This window comes from Symphalangus syndactylus, chromosome 9 (genome assembly GCF_028878055.3).
Source record: "Symphalangus syndactylus isolate Jambi chromosome 9, NHGRI_mSymSyn1-v2.1_pri, whole genome shotgun sequence".
Taxonomy (NCBI): Eukaryota; Metazoa; Chordata; class Mammalia; order Primates; family Hylobatidae; genus Symphalangus; species Symphalangus syndactylus.
Window position 1 is genome coordinate 98,239,525 of NC_072431.2, and position 21,902 is coordinate 98,261,426.

General features: G+C 40.4%; 1 protein-coding gene across 4 annotated transcripts in view; it reads left to right on the forward strand.

Moving 5' to 3' along the window:
• The window catches only part of PDE1C (phosphodiesterase 1C), a 692,034-nt gene that overhangs the window by 237,584 nt on the left and 432,548 nt on the right, over positions 1-21,902 (forward strand). For all 4 annotated transcript variants that reach the window (XM_055293497.1, XM_055293496.2, XM_063609689.1 and 1 more), the window contains exon 3: positions 14,016-14,187. In XM_055293497.1, the coding sequence (XP_055149472.1) occupies positions 14,016-14,187 (172 nt within the window). The remainder of the gene's footprint in view (positions 1-14,015; positions 14,188-21,902) is intronic.

Genomic DNA, 21,902 nt, shown 5'->3' on the forward strand with positions numbered 1-21,902 from the left:
TGTCAGATGAGTAGATTGCAAAAATTTTCTCCCATTCTGTAGGTTGCCTGTTTACTCTGATGGTAGTTTCTTTTGCTGTGCAGAAGCTCTTTAGTTTAGTTAGATCCTATTTGTCAATTTTGGCTTTTGTTGCCATTGCTTTTGGTGTTTTAGACATGAAGTCCTTGCCCATGCCTATGTCCTGAATGGTATTGCCTAGGTTTTCTTCTAGGATTTTTATGGTTTTAGGTCTAACATTTAAGTCTTTAATCCATCTTGAATTAATTTTTGTATAAGGTGTAAGGAAGGGATCCAGCCATTTATGGCCAGCCATTTATTAAATAGGGAATCCTTTCCCCATTTCTTGTTTTTGTCAGGTTTGTCAAAGATCAGATGGTTGTAGATGTGTGGCATTATTTCTGAGGGCTCTGTTCTCTTCCATTGATCTATATCTCTGTTTTGATACCAGTACCATGCTGTTTTGGTTACTGTAGCCTTGTAGTATAGTTTGAAGTCAGGTAGCGTGATGCCTCCAGCTTTGTTCTTTTGGCTTAGGATTGACTTGGCGATGCGGGCTCTTTTTTGGTTCCATATGAACTTTAAAGTAGTTTTTTCCAATTCTGTGAAGAAAGTCATTGGTAGCTTGATGGGGATGGCATTGAATCTATAAATTACCTTGGGCAGTATGGCCATTTTCATGATATTGATTCTTCCTACCCATGAGCATGGAATGTTCTTCCATTTGTTTGTATCCTCTTTTATTTCATTGAGCAGTGGTTTGTAGTTCTCCTTGAAGAGGTCCTTCACGTCCCTTATAAGTTGGATTCCTAGGTATTTTATTCTCTTTGAAGCAATTGTGAATGGGAGTTCACTCATGATTTGGCTCTCTGTCTGTTATTGGTGTATAAGAATGCTTGTGATTTTTGTACATTGATTTTGTATCCTGAGACTTTGCTGAAGTTGCTTATCAGCTTAAGGAAATTTTGGGCTGAGACAATGGGGTTTTCTAGATATACAATCATGTCATCTGCAAACAGGGACAATTTGACTTCCTCTTTTCCTAATTGAATACCCTTTATTTCCTTCTCCTGCCTGATTGCCCTGGCCAGAACTTTCAACACGATGTTGAATAGGAGTGGTGAGAGAGGGCGTCCTTGTCTTGTGCCAGTTTTCAAAGAGAATGCTTCCAGTTTTTGCCCATTCAGTATGATATTGGCTGTGGGTTTGTCATAGACAGCTCTTATTATTTTGAGATACGTCCCATCAGTACCTAATTTATTGAGAGTTTTTAGCATGAAGTGTTGTTGAATTTTGTCAAAGGTCTTTCTGCATCTATTGAGATAATCATGTGGTTTTTATCGCTGGTTCTGTTTATATGCTAGATTACGTTTATTGATGCCTTGCATCCCGGGGATGAAGCCCACTTGATCATGGTGGATACGCTTTTTGATGTGCTACTGGATTCGGTTTGCCAGTATTTTATTGAGGATTTTTGCATCGATGTTCATCGGGGATATTGGTCTAAAATCCGCTTTGTTTGTTGTGTCTCTGCCAGGCTTTGGTATCAGGATAATGCTGGCCTCATAAAATGAGGTAGGGAGGATTCCTCTTTTTCTATTGATTGGAATAGTTTCAGAAGGAATGGTACCAGCTCCTCCTTGTACCTCTGGTAGAATTCAGCTGTGAATCTATCTGGTCCTGGACTTTTTTTGGTTGGTAAACTATTAATTATTGCCTCAATTTCAGAGCCTGTTATTGGTCTATTCAGAGATTCAACTTCTTCCTGGTTTAGTCTTGGGAGGGTGTATGTGTCGAATTTATCCATTTCTTCTAGATTTTCTAGTTTATTTGCGTAGAGGTGTTTATAGTATTCTCTGATGGTAGTTTGTATTTCTGTGGGATCAGTGGTGATATCCCCTTTATAATTTTTTATTGCATCTATTTGATTCTTCTCTTTTCTTCTTTATTAGTCTTGCTAGCGGTCTATCGATTTTGTTGATCTTTTCAAAAAACCAGCTCCTGGATTCATTGATTTTTTGAAGGGTTTTTTGTGTCTCCATTTCCTTCAGTTCTGCTCTGATCTTAGTTATTTCTTGCCTTCTGCTAGCTTTTGAATGTGTTTGCTCTTGCTTCTCTAGTTCTTTTAATTGTGATGTTAGGGTGTCAATTTTAGATCTTTCCTGCTTTCTCCTGTGGGCATTTAGTGCTATAAATTTCCCTCTACACACTGCTTTGAATGTGTCCCAGAGATTCTGGTATGTTGTGTCTTTGTTCTCGTTGGTTTCAAAGAACATCTTTATTTCTGCCTTCATTTCGTTATGTACCCAGTAGTCATTCAGGAGCAGGTTGTTCAGTTTCCATGTAGTTGAGCGGTTTTGAATGAGTTTCTTAATCCTGATTTCTAGTTTGATTGCACTGTGGTCTGAGAGGCAGTTTGTTATAATTTCTGTTGTTTTACATTTGCTGAGGAGAGCTTTACTTTCAACTATGTGGTCAGTTTTGGAATAGGTGTGGTGTGGTGCTGAAAAAGATGTATGTTCTGTTGATTTGGAGTGGAGACTTCTGTAGATGTCTGTTAGGTCCACTTGGTGCAGAGCTGAGTTCAATTCCTGGGTATCCTTGTTAACTTTCTGTCTCATTGATCTGTCTAGTGTTGACAGTGGGGTGTTAAATTCTCCCATTATTGTTGTGTGGGAGTCTAAGTCTCTTTGTAGGTCTCTAAGGACTTGCTTTATGAATCTGGGTGCTCCTGTATTGGGTGCATATAAGTTTTTAATATATGATCCAGATATCATGTAGACTTTCCCTTTAAGACCTATATAAGATTGTTTCAAATCTTCATTTCACATCCAGTTTCAATCCTTAAAGTTTCTGTGACAATTTTAGGGGTTTCCCCTCGTTACTTCGGACTATTGTTTTCTGAGTCTGTTGAATTTTTTCCTACACTTTGTGTCTTGCAGATAACAAAAGATGGGACACAGTCCATTCTTCATAATTTCTAAATCCTCTCTCCAATGTAACTTTCAGAAAGCAGCAAGTGTGTGAGACTTTTATGATTCCAGAGAGCCAGTTATATTACAATTCCACATAGCATTTAACTTAAACACAAATGCCAGAGGTATATGTTTTTGAAAAATTCTGCACTTATATCTGCCAAGTGTCTTATGCCATTTGTGTTGCTGTAATAAAATACCTGAGACTGGGTAATTTATAAAAAACAAATTTATTTCTCACAGTTCTGGAGAATGAATATCCAAGATCAGGGTGCTGGCAGATTCAGTGTCTGGTGAGGGCCTGATTTCTGCTTCCAGGTTGGTGCCTTGTTGCTGTGTCCTCTGAGGGGAGGAACGCTGTGTCCTCACATGATAGAAGGGACAAAAGGGAACCAGACTCCTTCCATGAATCCCTCATGACCCAATCAACTCCCAAAGGCCACACCTCTTAATACTGTTATACTGGGGATTTAGTAAAACAGCTTAATCTAACAAGATAACTCAGAAATAAACCCTAATGTCTTTGGGAATTTAGAATGTATCATCACAGATCAAATTTGATTCTTACATTTTGATGGAGGCGTCCTTTTCCCCACCCCTGGTGTGTATGATAAGGAGTTAAATTTACAAATCTTTTTGCAATTGCAGGAGACAGAATTCCTGAAAAGTTCCTAAAACCAATAACTACTATATTGAAAATAACAAAACAGTATCTAGGTGACTGATTTAAGATATTCAAAACATTATTGGTACTTTATTTTTTGTACCATCATTGTTTTGTTTTAGTGAGCATAAAGTTCTTCATCTGGGCTTTACTCCATTCATTCCTGATTCCTATGTGTCTCAGCCACACATTTCCTACCCACTGAGAATTTTAGGGGTTTTATTTCTCAAAAGGAGAGGAAGGCTACAAACCTATGTCACAGATATTTTGAGAACCATTGAAGGTTTTCAGTAATGTTTTTTCCTTCCGTTTACAGAGAATTAAGTCTCTTTCTTTCCCTGTGCTTCTCAGGACTCTAAATTTTCAGCTTTCTGCTAGCATAATCTTTGAGTATTCTTATACAAAACTGAGTTGATAAGTCACTTGTCAGATTTAAATGGGATTACCACATCACCTTGGGCTCCTCTTACTAGCAGTTTATCAAGCTGCCACTCTTAGGCACACCACAAAATGAATCTGTAGTTATTTCTGATTTAGATTCTTCTTATCTCATTTTCTTGCTTTCTTGTCTTTTCTCAGCCCATTAAATTCACCTGGCATTATTTATCCTCCTCTGCAGCCCTAACTTCCTTTGTTAAAGGAAGCTGCAAACTGCTGCATGCAAGACAGTAAGTCAGGCCTGTAATCCCAGCATTTGGTAGGCCAAGGCAGGCATATCACGAGGTCAGGAGTTTGAGACCAGCCTGGCCAGCATGGTGAAATGCCGTCTCTACTAAAAATACAAAAATTAGCTGGGCATGGTGGCGGACGCCTGTAGTCTCAGCTGCTCAGGAGGCTGAGGCAGGAGAATCGCTTGAACCTGGGAGGCGGAGGTTACAGTGAGCTGAGATCACAGCACTGCACTGCACTCCAGCCTCGGTGACAGAGTGAGACTCCAAAAAAAAAAAAGAAAAAAAAGAAAAAAAAAAGAGACTAAGTCAGGACTCTTCCTAGTTGCGATAAGGCAAATCCTGTTTCCTATGTAAAAAATTGTCTGTTTCCTATTCAGAAATGCAGGATGTTCTGTGTGATCTACACTAAGCGTCTGTTTATTTGCTCTGTAATAAAGTAATAAACAGTGTGATGTATCACACAGAGCCTTGGATTAGGAGAATGAGAATTTTGGGTCAAAGTAATCTGTTTTCTAACTCTGTAATCTAGGTTATTTGATTTCTTGGAGCCTTAGTGTCCCAGTGTTCAATAGTTTCCATAATACTTACTTTGAAGGGCTGATGATTCAGTAGGCTAACACAGGTGAAGCCCAGCCCAGCAAGTACTGAACAAATGTTTGCTACATCTGAATCTGAGCCCCTGCTCTCTTGATGAGCTCAGTGGTACAGATGCTGCCAGTCTGGAGGATTTATAACCAATCTGGAGGGTTTATGGGTCCATGAAAATTTGTCTTTGTGAAGAGAAGGGAGAGGATTTATGGCAGGGACAGAGGGGAGGTAAGAGGAAAGGAGAATGTAATAGGCATTGAATGAGAGTCAGGAACAAGTCAAAGGAGAGAGGAAAGAGGAGGTGGGGAGGGGAGTGAGGAGAAGCTGATGTGATGGAGTGGGCTGAAGGGAGATGCTCACCTCCTGCACCTGAGCTGCATTATTTTTGGTGCCCTGAAGGCTTAGTTTACCTAAGATTTCCCTCATGGGGTTTTTGATATTATTGAGAAAGACCTGTGTGACTCTGTTTGTGTAATTTTGGCTCTATTTAGTCAGAAACATTTCATGCTTTCAACATCAGCTTAAAATAAATCAGAGCAGGGGAATTTTTATTTTTCATTTTGTCAGAGCAGACCTTTCCAGTGCCCCTGGAGAGTCTTCTGCCCACGTTTGTGGAGAGTCAGAGGAAGGGTTCTTTTCCACTCTCTCAGAGTTCACAGAGGAGAGTACTTACTCCAAAAGACTCACCAGATTGAGTTGAGATGAGCCATGGCAGAGGCCCATGGTGATCCTTCTAAGGCAGAAACGAGTAGCAGATTAGATTCTGGCTGTATTTTCTAGCACATAAAAGCTGTGTGGATACCCTGTATCCTGGGCACCTCTTTGGCCTGGCTTCACCTCCTCTTGGTCCTATTTTTAAGCTGTGGCTTAATTTCTCTTAATTTCCACCCAGATTATGTGGGAATTGCCCCATACTTATGTGTGGGTAGACCCCAAAGGGCTAGAAAATTAATTCCCTGTGGAGTTACGTTTGACCATGGGGGATGAGAGCCTGCAGATAAATGCTCCCTCTTCAATTTCTCAGGGGGTAATTCTGAGCATGCTCCCCACCTTCTCTGTGATCCCTGTAGAACCCAGCCCCAGGTACCCTGTCTTGATAGGGTTTATTATTAAGTACAGTAAGGCCAACAGATCAGGAGGTGACTGACATTGAAAAGATAGTGTGTTACACTCACAGATTCCAAGAGAAGGGGCACATCCTACCATGGGGGCCATACAGGGAAGCACTGGGGCTGGTCACTGGGCAGAGGGGGATCAGGCTGCTGTGGGCAAGAGCCTCAATGTGGTTCAGGAAGCAGTGAGTGAGGCAGGGTAAGCTGATTTAGGATTGGCTAGTTGGATAATGTCAGTGGTCTTGGGGTAATTAAGGCAGATGGATAATGGCCAGGAACACAAAAGCTCTATAAGGGTGGTGGTTGGGGATGCGGACTCTGGGTTGGTTGGTTTGTATTTGAAGGGCCCACCCCTGGGAGGAGGACTACTGCCTAAGGAGGTGCAGGGGTAAGGTGACTCAGACATATTATTATTGGGTTGTCTGGAACCAGGCATGTCTGGCATATGCACATAGGGCAGATGTTACAGCGTCAAGTTTACAGATGCTAGAAACATGGTGAATACACCCATGGGATGACGACTTGACATTGCACCTGTGTCTTGGTTTTCCCTTGTTACTCCCTAATTTACTCTCCGTGTTCTCCTCTCCTGCCTCCTGGAATCACTTCCAAAAGAAAAAACTTGCCACAAGCCCTTGTCTCAGAATCTACTTTCCAGAAAGAAACTTGGTCAAGACCTTATGTTGGACGCAGTTCAGAATGGGCTGAGCAAGGCATTTTTTCTCTGCACACGGCAGTGTTCTTTGTTCGTCTTTCTTAGAGTGTTTCCTGTGACATGCTTTTTACTTAAAATTGTTAATATTATTATTACTCACCTTTTGCCTGAAAGTTTTTTTACTTTTTGAAAAATAGCCTATCATTTATGAATTCAATCAGCAAACATCTCTTCAGAGCCTGCTGAATATGTAATCATGAATTCACACTGATAGTTCTAGTTCAAATCTAACACAACAGGCTTCTTTACCTTCTCCTATTGTCTGTTTGTATTTTCTGTCTCCTGGAATAAGAGCTGTGGTTCCCAACACCCTCATTATGGCTGCTTATTTGCTCTGTCCTACAGTATATATGATATAGTTTAGAATGGCTCCTTTATGATTACCAACAACAGAAAACCTACTCAGGGAGGTTCAAGATTTCTCTGCTGTGTGTGTGTGAGTATGTGTGTGTGCATATTTAGAATTGATCTCTCTAATGATATACAGTAGGGGTACTGTATTCATAAAATATTTAAATTAATTATTATTTTCCATTATAATTATGTTACTAATATCACATACAGTTAGGTTCGTTTCTGTTTCTATTCAATTTTAGGATTTTTAAATTTTTTTGTTAACTATATATTTGAATATTAAAACATTTACATTATTCAAAAGTAAAAACTATATACAAATGTGAAGTCTTTCATCTCCAACCTGTCTTACTTATTCCCAACTCATCCTTTGTGGGTAATTTTCATTGTTTCTGGTCCTGTCGTCTTTGTCTTTTGCAAAAATAAACAAATGTATTTCCCCTTGTTTCCTATTCAAGAGGGAGCATAATATAAATAGACTCATGCGTTTTTTTTTTCACTTATAATGGATCTTGGAAATCACTCCTTATCAGCTTATAGAGATCTTTCGCTTTGGGATATTAGTCAGTGGCATAGCAATCCATTACATAAATGTACTATAGTTAATTCAGATGTAGTTAGGCTAACTACAAGAGACTTCTCAAAGGGGAGCAGCATGAGGACTTTGGTACTGTTAAAGGATAATTTTTTGAAAATTCATACAAGTGCAAAGTGAACATGTGTCAAAGATCTTATTCAACACTTTGATGAATAAACCAGTAAGATGTTACAACTAGTTTGGAAGAAAATCCAAAGAGCTGAAAAATATGTAAATCCATCAGGTATGCTGAAATTTACTTAATGGATGTGAAACTGGCAAGACTCATCAATATCTACAGGGCCATAATTAATTGCATTCCATGGGACACAATTTACATTTCTATGGACAAGATTCATTTGTGTTTCTATCAGTTTTCTCCAATTTACAGTATTGTAAAGTAGTTCCAAGATAGTGAAAAGTGAAGACAATTCAGATGGGTGAGATAGACAGGACACTCATGAAAGTTTTTGGTCAATTTCAAACACTATGATGGATTGGAAAATTGTTTATGGAGGGGATTAAGGAGAGGGCTCGGGAAAACGAATTCAGTTTTCCAAAGACTGGCTCTAGTCTAAATCAATTAGCAGCTGCCTTGTGTTTGTCTGCCTCTTCAAAGCTTCTTGAGTGCAGGGATGGTAGAGTTTTATTTTAAGAAACTGTCACAGCTACCTTAACCTTTAGCAACACCACCCTGATCAATCAGCAGCCATCAACGCTGAGGCAAGATTCTCTACCAGCAAAAAGATTACGTCTCCTTGAAGGCTCAGATGATTGTTAGCATTTTTATTTCAGCAATAAAGCATTTTAGAGTTAAGATATGTATATTGTGTTTTTAGACAAAATGCTATTGCACACTTAATAGACTACAGTGTAAACATAATTTTTATATGCATTGGGGAAACCAAAAAAATGTGTGTGACTCATTATATTGTGATATTTGCTTTATTGCAGTGGTCTGGAACTGTGAACCTATGATACCTCCTATGTATGCCTGTATATTATTTTCTAGCCTTTTTAGAAGATGAAGGCAAGTGAGAGGGGAGTTGAGAGTGAGTGTTGAGTGAATCCTAGTCATCTCTTCAACCACAGCCTTCTTTTAAACTTATCAATGTGTGTCTTTGTGGGGGCTGGTACTTTGGAGGTATCACATTTTCATTTGGGAGCCCTTAATGTAGAGGTGGCTTGGGTCTTATGATCCTTCTGATTCATTGACTGAGAAAACGGTTGAAAAGCTCTTATGAATTCATTAATAGTTTTAGATGAATTTGTAGTTTTATTAATCACATCTATATATATTTAAATATTAGTTACATATTTATGGATAAGATGTAATTTCACCCACAGTTAAATGCATGGCACCCTATGGATTCAGGAGCTCTTCCTATGAGCCTGCCATTCCTCATAAGTCACTACACCACAGCACAACAGTCTCCTTTCTGAAATACAGGTACAGCTATGTCACCACAACCTTGCTCGAAAATCTTTCTTTTCTTTTTTTTTCTTTTTATTCCTTGGAGGATAAATTCTTAAATGAGTAGCATTTTATTCAAGGCACTTTGCAAATGGCCCAACCAGCCTCTGACCTGATCTCTGGACACTGCCCCTGTGGCTTTGTCCCAGCCTCAGGAGCTGCTTTGTTACGCCTCTGAGCCTTTGTATATGCTGTCTGCACTGATTGTTTTCCCCTCTTTTCCACCAGCTGAAGAGCGTCTCATGCTTTAGACCATATCCGATGTCATGTTCTCTGTGTGGTTTTCCCCAGGTCCCTGAGGCAGAGTGGGTGAGCTCTCCTCTGGGTCCCATAGCCCTCTGTTTGCCCCTCAGTTATGGTGCGTTGCCAGTTTATTGTGATTGCTTGTGGGTTCCCTTGGGAACCAGTCTCATTCATCTTTCCATTTCTAGGGCCACGAATGAAACCTGGCACATTGGGGAATTCAATATGTGTTTACTGGATGAAAAAAAAGAAGGAATAAAGGGGGATGTGCAGGAACTTTTTTGTAAGGCCTTCATTTAGATCAGGTTTAAGAAAACAGGCTACTGTTCTTGTTCTTCTTCCCAGAACCAGACCTTCATTAACGTAGAACTGACGTTCATTAATGCAGAACCAGACTTCATTAATAGGACCAGATCTTATTAAGATATATGTGCAGGGCCTTTAAAAAACAAAAAAAGCTGTCTTGTCTTTCAGGGGTTTGAGGAATCTGCTTCCTTCCACTGATGTACTTTAATTTTCTCTTGATAGACACAAGCAGTTTGGATGGACACCAAGGGAGGTCGGTTATGGCATGGGCATTGAAAGAGCTGTTTGCTGACCCACGGGTGTCCTTGCTTGTAGGCTCAGGAATCCATGTGAGGCACTCCCTCTTGTGTGTGAGGTTCTTTCAATCTTCCTGGCAGATCTGTCCTTCTGGCACAACAAGCCAGGGTGATTTCTTCTGTGGTGGGCAGCAGGTGGCTGGCCAAGGTCTCAGGGAGGAATTCTCATGTGCACGCAAATCCATTCTCTATCTGCCTATCCCATGTGCATGGTGTGTGTTAGCTAGCACTGCTTCTCACTCCTTCATGTCCATCTCTCATGCCCCATAAGGAGCTTTTGTGTGAATTAGAAAAATGCAGTATTTTGCATAGACACAGCTCTGTGGTGCATGGCTTAGTGATCTGACAGTGTTTTTTTAAAATTTTTAATTTTTATTTATTGTTATTTTATTTTATTCTATTTTTATTTTACTTTAAGTTCTGCTATACATGTACAGAACGTGCAGGTTTGTTACATAGGTATACGTGTGCCATGGTGGTTTGCTGCACCTATTGACTCGTCCTCTAAGTTCCCTCCCCTAAACCCCTCAACAGGCTCTGGTGTGTGTTATTCTCCTCCCTATGTCCATGTGTTCTCACTGTTCAACTCCCACTCATGAATGAGAAGATGTAGTGTTTGGTGTTCTGTTCCTGTGTTAGTTTGCTGAGGATGATAGCTTCCAGCTTCACCCATGTCCCTGCAAAGGACATGATCTCATTCTCATTTTTATGGCTGCATAGTATTCCATGGTGTATATATGCTACATTTTCTTTATCCAGTCTATCATTGATGGGCATTTGGGTTGGCTCCATGTCTTTGCGATTGTAAATAGTGCTGCAATAAACATATGTGTGCATGTGTCTATATAGTAGAATGATTTATATTCCTTTGGGTATATACCCAGTAATGGGATTGCTGGGTCAAATGGTATATTTCTGGTTGTAGATCCTTGAGGAATCGCTGCACCGTCTTCCACAATGGTTGAACTAATTTACACTCCAACCAACAGTGTAAAAGTGTTCCTATTTCTCCATAGCCTCACCAGAATCTATTTCTTCTTTACTTCTTTTTTTTTTTTTTTTTAAAGATGGAGTTTTGCTCTTGTTGCCCAGGCTGGAGTGCAATGGCTCCATCTCGGCTCACTGCATCCTCTGCGTCCTGGGTTCAAGCGATTCTCCTGCCTCAGACTCCCAAGTAGCTGGGATTACAGCCATGCACCACCATGCCCGGCTAATTTTGTATTTTTAGTAGAGATGGGGTTTCTCCATGTTGGTCAGGCTGGTCTTGAACTCCTGACCTCAGGTGATCCACCTGCCTTGGCCTCCCAAGGTGGTGGGATTATAGGCGTGAGCCACCGTGCCTGACTGCTTCTTGACTTTTTAGTAATTGCCGTTCTGACTGGCATGAGATGGTATCTCATTGTGGTTTTGATTTGCATTTCTCTAATGATTAGTGGTGTAGAGCTTTTTTTTCATATGTTTGGTGACCATGTAAATGTCTTCTTTGGAGAAGTGTCTGTTCATATCCTTTGCCCATTTTTTGATGGGCTTGTTTGTTTTCTTCTTGTAAATTTGTTTAAGTTCCTTGTAAATTCTGGATATTAGACCTTTGTCAGATGAGTAGATTGCAAAAATGTTCTCCCATTCTATAGGTTGCCTGTTCACTCAACCCGACAGTGTCTTTGTGCAAAGACAAAATTTTTCTTTTATCTGGGTAGACATAACCAGCACAAGCCAATGGCAATTGGTTAATGGTAATAGTAATGTCTTCAGGCTCTACTTAAAAAATTTTTTGCTCATAGACTTTTAAAGTAATAGTTATTTAATTAATTATATATGATTTATTTATGATTTTTATTTACTTTTATTTTTATGAATTTTTATTTTAGAACAGTTTTAGATTTACAGAAAAATTGCAAAGATAATATGGAGATCTCATACAGCCTACACCCAGTTTCCTGTATTATTAACTTCTTACATTAACATGGTACATTTGTAACAGTTAATGAACAAATATCTGTACGTTCTGAGCAGCTAACATCCACACAGTATTCAGATTTCTTTAGTTTTTAATTGAATGTCCTTCTTCTGTTCCACGATCCCATCTAGGATGCCACATTACATTTAGTCATCATGTCTTTAGGCTCCTCTTGGCTGTGATAGTTTTTCAGACTTTCCTTATACACTAGTCCCTCTATTTCCAAGGGGATTGGTTACCTCAGGTAACAAAATGCACAGAGGTTCAAGTGCCCGATATAAAATGATGTAGTATTGTCATATAATTTATGCACATCCTCCCATATACTTTAAATCACTTCTAGATAACTTGTAATACCTAATACAATGTAAATGTTAAGTAAATAGTTATTGTATTGTTTAGGGAATAATATCATAATATTAAGTAAAATAATAATTTCAATAATAACAATTTTAATAATTTAATTTTGTTAACATAATAAAATTTTATTAAAATATTAATTTTAATTTAATTTTAATAATAATAAGTAAGATAATATTAAGTAAATAGTTATTGTATTATTTAGGGAATAATGACAAAAGAAGTCTGTGCATGTTCACTACAGATTTTTTTTTTCTGAATATTTTCCTTCTTTAGTTGTTTGAATCCGTGGAACCCATGGATATGGAGGCTCAACAGTATTTGCTACCTTTGACTGTTTTGAAGCTCACTGGTCAGGTGTTCTGTCACAGGTTCTTCAAGTGGTTTATTTAATGTTTTCTCCATGGCTAGACTGGGTGTTTTAGACTGACTATTTAATAAGTTTTATTACTGTTTAGGTTTGGTAAGGTCAAGAGATAAGGAGACAAATGCCATTGTAAAGAGAATTTGCTACCTACAGTTCCCAGGAGAGGGCTTCCATGTCATGTTACAGGGCCATCTGGGGAAGCACTGGTGTCAGTCAGGAGGTGGGGTGGGACATTGTGGGCAGGAAACTTTGTTGTGGTTTCTGCAAGAAGGAACAGGCAAGGCAGGGTAAGCAGGGTTGGGACTGGCTAGTTTGAATGACTTCAGGGGGCTGCAGCCTAGGGGCTGCCTAATACCTAGTTGCCTGGTACCAGGCCCTGGGATGATTAGGCACAGTGGAGAGTGGCCAGGGGTGAGAAAGTCCTATAAGGGAGGTAGTTGGGGTGTGGACTCTGGATTGGCTGGTTTGTGTTTTAAAAGCACACCCCTGGAAGGAGGACTTCCCCTGAGGAGTTGGGGGTTGGGGGAGAGTGGGGTGACAAGGGAGACAGGAGGCCAAGGTCAGGTGACTCAGGCATACTATTGGGTTGTCCAGAACTAGCTGTGTTGGGCACATGCATGTAGGGCAGATGTTACAGCATGAAGTTTATGGAAGCTAGAAACATGCCTAATACACAAAGCAAAAGTGACATTTTCATGACATCGTATCAAGGGCACACACCATCAGCACAACTTCTCACTGTTGAGTTTGATCTTGATCACCTTGAAGATCAGGCGCTCCTTTTGTAGATACCGCTTCCACTTGATGCCCACCTTTAACATTTATCTCACATGTTTGAAGTTTTACATGCATAAACCACATGTAATTTTCCTGGGTCTTGATATTGTAGAAGAATCAACCTGTTGATAGTGAGTTCTAGTTCTTAAGGGTGGTGTCCTCTTTGGGGTGGATGTCTCCATAGAATGGAGTCTTGGGCTTCAGCAAGCTGAGTTTATAGGGGAGACTTGTGTTTGAACATCCTCACAGTTCCCTAAAATGGTAGTGCTTTATATATTTCCAACTGCTGACTAAACATCTAAATAGATACCTGTGGCTGTGTCAGGAGTTTGGGCTGATCACCACTGCAATGAGACAAATATATCCAATAACTTAGCTTTGTGTCAAAATACTCAGACTGGTAGCCTATTTTCTGCATATAAATGTAAAAATTCCTGGTTATAACTCTCTAATGTTGGCGGAGATGGTGAGAAATATATAGATTTCCCTGCTCTGCTTTGGAAGATCCTGAGTTGGGGAAGGCAGGACATGGAGTCAACTGGTGGGTGATTTATCTGCATCTCTCTTTTCCCCATGCCTCAGGGTCTAAGTCACAGAACTGTCTGTGGAACTCCCTCATCGACGGGCTCACAGGGAATGTCAAGGAGAAGCCACCGCCAACAATTGTCCATGACCCTCGACCCCCAGAGGAAATCCTAGCTGATGAATTGCCACAGCTGGATGGCCCAGAAGTCTTGGTGAAGACATCCTTCAGGTTTGGTGGATTGCAACTCAATGTGTTCCTTGTTATTTGCTTGTGGAGTTGTTTCAATCCAGTTAGAAGCATAGTCAGTGTGGCCAGCAAATTACTTCATTTCTTTGCACTGAGTAAATTAGAATTGATGAAGGAGGGTTGGAATCAATGCTAGCTGGACTTCTGGCTGGATTTCCTGAATGTAGTGAAGATCTTATCAGTAGTTAAGTTGCTGTTGGTATTTAATTGGTATTGGCATTTAAATGCTGAGGCAAAGGATTTACTGATGTTGGCAATTTGAATTGGATTAATGAGTCTTTTGCTTCAAAGGAGGATGACGCATCCAGATAAGGGCATAGAGAAAAAGCACGTGTTGGGAATTAATTCAGCCCTGTGTATTTAGAGTCTCTTGCTGGGGGAAGGTTTCCAGTTGTAAAAGATGTAAGAGCTGCTGCTGACGGAAATGAAGCGAGAATTTTCTCATGTTGTTTCCCAGGTGGCTGTTTACTCCATTCTAGTTCATCGTTTAGCCTTTCATCTTCCTGCAAGGTCTCTTATTTTCTTTTGGTATTGTACTCCATTTTCATTGTAACTCCATCCCTTACCTTCTCACCCGTATTAAATAAAGATCAATCTGGGTATGAATGTGGTGTAAAAAGGTGATTTTTTTTTCCCCAAATGGGTCTTTCAGACTCACATTTGAAACAGTATATTTACAGTACTACTGGTATCAGAAATTAAGACTCAATCATTTTTCCAGATTGCCTTCTGCCCCTCCTTTCTTCCTGTTATGTCAATTTTACTTCTTTCACTTTTCTTTCCACTATAGACTTTTGTACTCTCCACATGGTTAGCAGAACATATAAACCTTGTTTTACTCTCCCCATAAACAATTCAGACAGCTATTGGAGTTCCATGAAATATATCTGAGAAATGTACTCTCTTTTGTATCCAGGTGATATGCATAATTGCTCAGTGAGAGCCATTTCATTGTGTGAAGGTTCTTAGTGTTGATTGAATTACAGATGAGTTCTGAAAGGAGTGATAAATAGGGGTTTGGATTTCTTTATACAATGTGATGAGTGCATTGGTGAGACAAGAATTTCAGGCAAGTGCTGTTTTTACTCCTACTAAGGGCTTGGTTATTGCATCAGAAGGTTTTGAATAAAATAAAATCCACTCACCTAGAGAGAATACATCTTATGAACCTGCAATTCTCAGCAAGTGACTGTGGTGAAAGAGGGGACCATGAATGGCTTTCTCTGTCTATGTGTTCTCACCTTGGAGCACTTCTTATGGAGTCAATCCCTTCTCCTAAGGTTTCTTATAACTACTCCTTCCACCCCAAACCAGGGTCATCATCTTCTTCAATGAACAGGCAAAGAGTTACTCTCATGAAAAGAACATCTTACTTGCTCACCAAACTCCATTACCATCATCCGTTTTGTTTGCATTCTCTTGGTGCTCTTTAACAGAGAGCTCATGAGCTTTAATATTGATGCCTATGAGTGTCATTTGGTCTGTTAGTTGTAACATGTAGCAGTGTCTTGGTTTCTGAAAGAGACTAAGTTGTAAATTGAATATCAGGACTTATTTCTGTTTCCTTGTAACACTTGGTGCTGTAGGAAGAAGACAGCAGTTGCATGCAGGTATATGCCAACCCTTTGGCAATTGAGACAAGAAATCCATTAGCATTTACTTATTTATTTATTTATTTATTTATTTATTGGTACCCTTAGTACAACTGTGTACTATTCTGTAACTATCCTTTCTTCCAAAGAAGATGGTTGATTTTGATGACAGTGCTAAATGGTAAATATTCTCTTCTGCAATTGTCCTTAACTGTGGTGGCATGATCAGCTGTGAGATTTGTTGTGCATAAATTACTACAAGTAAAGTACTCAGATATGGGAAGAGTTTATTTATCAATGGATAAATCAGAGCAGAATCAAGGTTACCCTACAGCTCCTCTGTAGGGTCATTACCATTGAGTGGTACCACAGTAAGGGTTAGTGATAGCTTTGATTACTTCATTCTCTTTTTTTTTTGGTCATACTTGGAGGGCATTTGGAGTTTAGGGCCATGAAATATGGTCATCAGCTCTTACCAAACAAGATACAAATGACAATGTCAATAAGCCCAATGTGCCAAATTATCAGGAGGTCCAGTCTTTTCTTGGGGTTCTTGTCCCTTACTATTCCCAAGGACCCCCAGCCTTATTGACAGTGGTTCAAGAATCATCGCTTGTCCTGCTATGCCTTTTGTCCCTTGCTAGGGAAATGAGGTCTCATATTGAGCATGGACTTTCTGACCTCAGTGAAATTAAGCATTTTTGTCACCAACGTAGATTACCTCTTCCTTGTGATGTCTCCTCTCTGTGGCTTCTGTTGTGTTTTCCTGATACTTGACCTCAGCACAACCACAATTTTTCTCAGACATATTCTAATAATGTTGATTCTCAAAAGGAAGGGGTTAGATACTTAATTCCACTTTTCCTGGAAATCTTTTCTAGCTCTCTGCAAGGTGGAGGCAAATATATACAAGCTACTACCAGGATAAAATGTGTGCACTTGTTTAATATTTGCATTTAGTATTTTCATTTAAGTAGTTCTTTTCAGAGCAAAGGGACAGTCTGCTCTAAAGCTAAATTCTACTTTCTGTTTCCAAAGTATGAAGTGTTTATAAATTTATCAATGATGGGTGTTTTTCAAAAAAAATTTCAAATATTTTTATGTTTTAGTCTCCACCAGGCTCCCTGTTACATCAACAATAGCTATTCTTATTTGCCAGGCTTAACCCAAAAACTCAAGGATTCTATCCATTTTAGAGATGAAGAAACTGGCTTGGAGAGAGAAAGCCTATAAAAAATTGCTGGTAGATTGCTGGTCTCCAATGCAGCAGCAAGGAGTAGCTTGGGCAGACTTTAAGTCTTACTTTATCACCCCACCCCAAATAAGTATATCATCTATAAACTCACATAAAAAGCACACTTGTGATTCAAATGCAGCTTCAAGACATGTCCCTGGGCCTTGTCTTCCAATCAGGCTGCCATCCCTAAGTATGGCCTGCAAGCACTTTGGATTGTCACTGGATTAATGTCAGTTACTAATAATGCCAGAGGGTATGGCTGAAAGTGAGAATTTGACACACTGACTTAGAAATAAAGATTTTGGAAAATGAAGGCACCACCTTTCTTCCCCAGGGGTTGTGTGTCGATAGGATAGTTGAGGTTTGTGCAAATGCCATCTCAACTCTGGATATGGTCCCTGACAGTCTTGCCTCTTATCCGCTTCCCGGCTGGGCAGTGCTGATGAGGCAAATACTCTGTGTATTGGAGCAGACAGTTTAGCAGAGTCTTGGGAGGATGCTTCCAGGGCTTGAGGGTAGGTCTCCTTATGGCTGCCCAGGTTCAGATCCCAGCCAATATTGCTGGAAGGCAACACAGTTTAGTGCTCAGTTGTACCAAGGGCTTTAGTCTTTACTCTCCAAGAAAGGAATATTTTAAGCTATCCAGGTGTGAAAATTTGACTTCTGATAGTGGCTGTACTGGGTTTCAGTTCCAACTCTATTACCCCCGGCGAATTGCTTCATCTCTTCAAACATCTGTTTTTTTCTACCCCCCACCCAACTCCCCAGCTTTATAAAGGTATAATTTACCAATAAAATTTGTATATCATTTACAATGTAAAATAATATGATGTTTTGTTGTATGCGTACATTGCAAAATGATTAAATCAAGCTAAATAACATATCCACCGCTTCACATAATGTCTTTTTTTTTTTTTTTTTTTCTGGTGGCAAAACCTCTATTTTCTTAACTGTCATACTAAGGTTGGACTTGAAGAGTGGTCTGATGATTCAAACTTGACTGTGCATCACAATCACCTGGGGAGATTGTTAAAACAGATTGTTGGGCTCATCCCAGATCTAGGTGGGGCCCAAGGTTGTTGTTCTCTAACAAGCTTCAGGTTATACTGATGCTGCTGGTCCAGGATCATACCTGGAGAACCACTGCACTAGATGAGATTTAGGATCCCTTTGAACTCGAGAGCATTTTGCTATGTTAATTTGAGCAGGTCACTTACCTATTGATATGGTTTGGGTCTGTGTCCCCACCCAAATCTCATCTTGAATTGTAATCCCATGTGTCAAGGGAGGAATCTGATGGGAGGTGATTGGCTTATGGGGGCATTTCCCCCATGCTGTTCTTGTGATAGTGAGTTCTCACAAGATCTGATGGTTTTATAAGCTTCTGGCATTTCCCCCATGCTGTTCTTGTGATAGTGAGTTCTCACAAGATCTGATGGTTTTATAAGCTTCTGGCATTTCCCCTGCTTACTCTTCTCTTTCCTGCTGCTATGTGAAGAAGGTCCTTACTTCCTCTTCACCTTCTGCCATGATTGTAAGTTTCCTGAGGCCTCCCCAGCCATATGGAACTGTGAGTCAATTAAACCTCTTTCCTTTAAAATTACCCAGTTTCAGATATTTCTTTATAGCAGTGTGATAACAAACTTACTCACCTGCTCCGGCCTGTTTTAAAATCTTCAAAATGGTGATAAAGAGACCTCCTTCCTGGGGTTTGGGGAGGATTTAAAGGAGATAACGCATGTGAATGAGCCAAGCACAGTGTCCAGTACCCAGAATGAGCTCAGTAAGTATTAATTTTGTATTCGTGCTCAGCACTCACTGGAATCCTTACATGCCCTTGAGCCTACACATACAAAGTTAAATAGGATCAAACATGGGTTTTGTGGCTCCACATGCAGACACTGTGGGCCCTGAAAGCTCACTAAACTTGTGGCATGAAAGGTCTGCTTTCAAAACCTGAGATTTTTGAAAAGAAGAAAGTGGGAACAATAAATAAAGAAAAAGGCTTCAGTGCCTGGAAAATAGACACTCCTGGGAACTCACCTTGGGTGCCTCTTTCCTTGTTTCTCATATTTTATCCCTTTAAACCTGTTGCTCTGCTCAGGCTTTTCTTAAAAGAGAATAGAGAATAAATTGAACCTGGGGCTAAGGAAGACAGACAAGTCCATCCAGTCTGATTAGTGACAGGAATCTCAATACCTGCCACTAGAGGACCCAAGAGAGCAGGAAAGAGCTGGCTGCTGAGAGAGATTTCTCTCCCCAGCCTCTGGTGTACACATTCCCAGAAGTGGGAGGGACGTGGCTCAGATGGTACCACAAGTAAGAGAAGCCAATATTTATTGAGCATCTGCTATGTGCCGAGGACTGTGCATTCATTTGCTCATTTAATCCCTCAAAACTCTGGCAAGTTGAGTATTGTTGTCCCAGTTGTACAGGTCAGGAAACTGAGGCTCAGAGAGATCAAGCAGCTTGCCCAAAGTCACCCAGCAGGTGGCAGAGCTGGAGATTTCAACCAAGTCCACCTAGCTCTACAGCCATGCTCCTTCAGCATATTCTACTAGCACCACATAACCTTGGACTTCATGTCTCTGGATTTGTTGTTGGTGAAAAAAGATATGGTGTGATTGGTTATACTAATTTGAGTGTGCACTTTGGATATATAGTTTGAGTTATATTTTGATACATATTTTATATATCCTATAAGACTGGCCCTATTCTATTGCACTAAATCTTTTTCTAGTCTAGACTTATGTTTTCAATCCACCTACCCCTTTTGGATAGAAGCCATTGAAGGCACTGCTTCTCAAACCTTACGTCTAAATGAATTCCTTGGGGAATCCTGTTAAATGCAGATCCTGATTCAGTAGGTCTGGGGTGCAGCCTGTGAATCTGCATTTCTAACAAGCTCCAACTGATGCAATAGTCTGAGGACCACCACCTTCAGAGTGGTGAGACATGGGCTTTGGAATCCCACAAGTATGAATTTGCAAACAAACTTTTAAACTACATGATTTGAGTAATGGTTTTGTTCTCTTTCCTCATTTTTCACATGCAAACAGTAAAATAATGGGCTTTGGGGGCTGCTGTTAGGATTAAGTGGGCCAAAGAAGGTGACAGCCTCTAATTCTTTCTCATTCAGTTTTTAAAACCCTGTTTGGGAGAAGGTTGATCCTCTACACCCCCAACTCTTTCTTTTGTGACTGGGTTATGCAATGGGCCCCAGGCAGGGAATATGAGCCCTATGGATGCTTTGTGAGTGATGCTGGCTGTAGGCCCGACCTCCTTGGGAAGTGGTGGAAATTCTGAAGCCACTCAGTGCATTGCCCATCTCAGTTACTTTGCTTTGAATCATGCGACTCCCAACACAGGTTGAGTTGCCAGGTTTTGATAATTTTGCACTTGGAAGAATCGTGTGCTTACTCCCTACAGAGTCAGTGGGGGCTTGGTGAGCTTCTCTTCCCACTTAGGATGGACTTATTTGGGCTTTGGCAAAGGCTTTCTAGATTCTATAGATAGCTTACTAAGAATATGTTCCAGAGAGCAGAATCGCATTGAGCCAACACCCTCAGCTACGGATGAGATTAAGGCCTTGTCAAATCCCATTTAATGGATTGTGTTTTCCATGCAGAATTAAATCGTTGAACTCATCCTCATTTTGGCTTTTGGCAGTCATTTTTCCACTGGGGGCTGCTGCCAAAATGTCAGTTTCTGACTTGATTACTTTCAGGAAATGTGCAATCTGGCTGATGATATGGCATGGTGTGGGGCAGTGTCCCCTGGAGCTTCGGCCCCGCCCTGGGATGAGTCATGGGTTAAAATTCCCAGTTAGCTCATAGGAAGTCTGGTCACACATATTTTTCTATCACTGAGTGTTGCTCACCCATTGGAAACTTCTGGGAACACCTACTCTCCTGACTTCGTGTTGCCTTCATGGAGTTATTTTTCACCTTTAGTCTTTGCAAATCCAAATCATTTGCCAAGGGGAAAAATGAAAGAATGAATTCTGAGAATTTTTAAAGCCTAGAGAAGTTTTTATTGCAACCTTGGCTTCACATAAAGGCAATATTTAGGTCTCTCTTTGTAAGTTTTTAGAGACAGATCTTTCAGTGTTAAAAAATGACCAAGTATATATGAGGTAGACACCATTCCTCTTGCATTCTTGTTGGTCCTCTCACTGGTAGTTTGGGAAGGGAGGGCTTATCTCTGTGGTGGCCATGAGAATATACCTTTCATATCTCTGATCACAGAAAGTGAACTTGACCAGTGGCCTCCTAGCTTGTGTGTGGGGAAATTTATCCCTGTGATGGCCGAGGCTGTGCATCCCAGAGGAACCCATTGGCAATGACTGAGCATGGCGGGGACCCTAAGGTCAGCTGTTCCTGGGAGACGTGGAATTCCTCTGATGGTGACTTTGGTGTTCAGACTCACTAACGGCCTTGCTGAACTTTCTTTAGAGCTGCAGTACAGTCTCAGACACTGACACCCAACTTTGTTTTACTGGGAGTCAGACCTGCATCCAGGTCTGATGGCTTTCTCAGCCTCGCTCAGCTTTTTCCTCATTTGTTTTTACAGATTTTACTCCAATACATTTATTGTATGTCTAATCCTGTCTTGACATCTGCTTCTAGGAGGACCACAGTCTCCCATCACACTGCAGTTCTCTGCTGGTGCATCACTTCTAGCTTGGTGCAGGGGGCATAGCTCCAATGCTACTGGCCTGGATATTCTGGGCCAGTCTCTCTATATTTAATTTTATATTTGATGTTGTATCTTCCCTATGGGCTCTAGTGGAAGGGAACATGGGGCAAGTCACAATTTTCTTTAGTATCTTGTACTTCTATTGCCTTACAGGGGATTTTGTGGAAGCA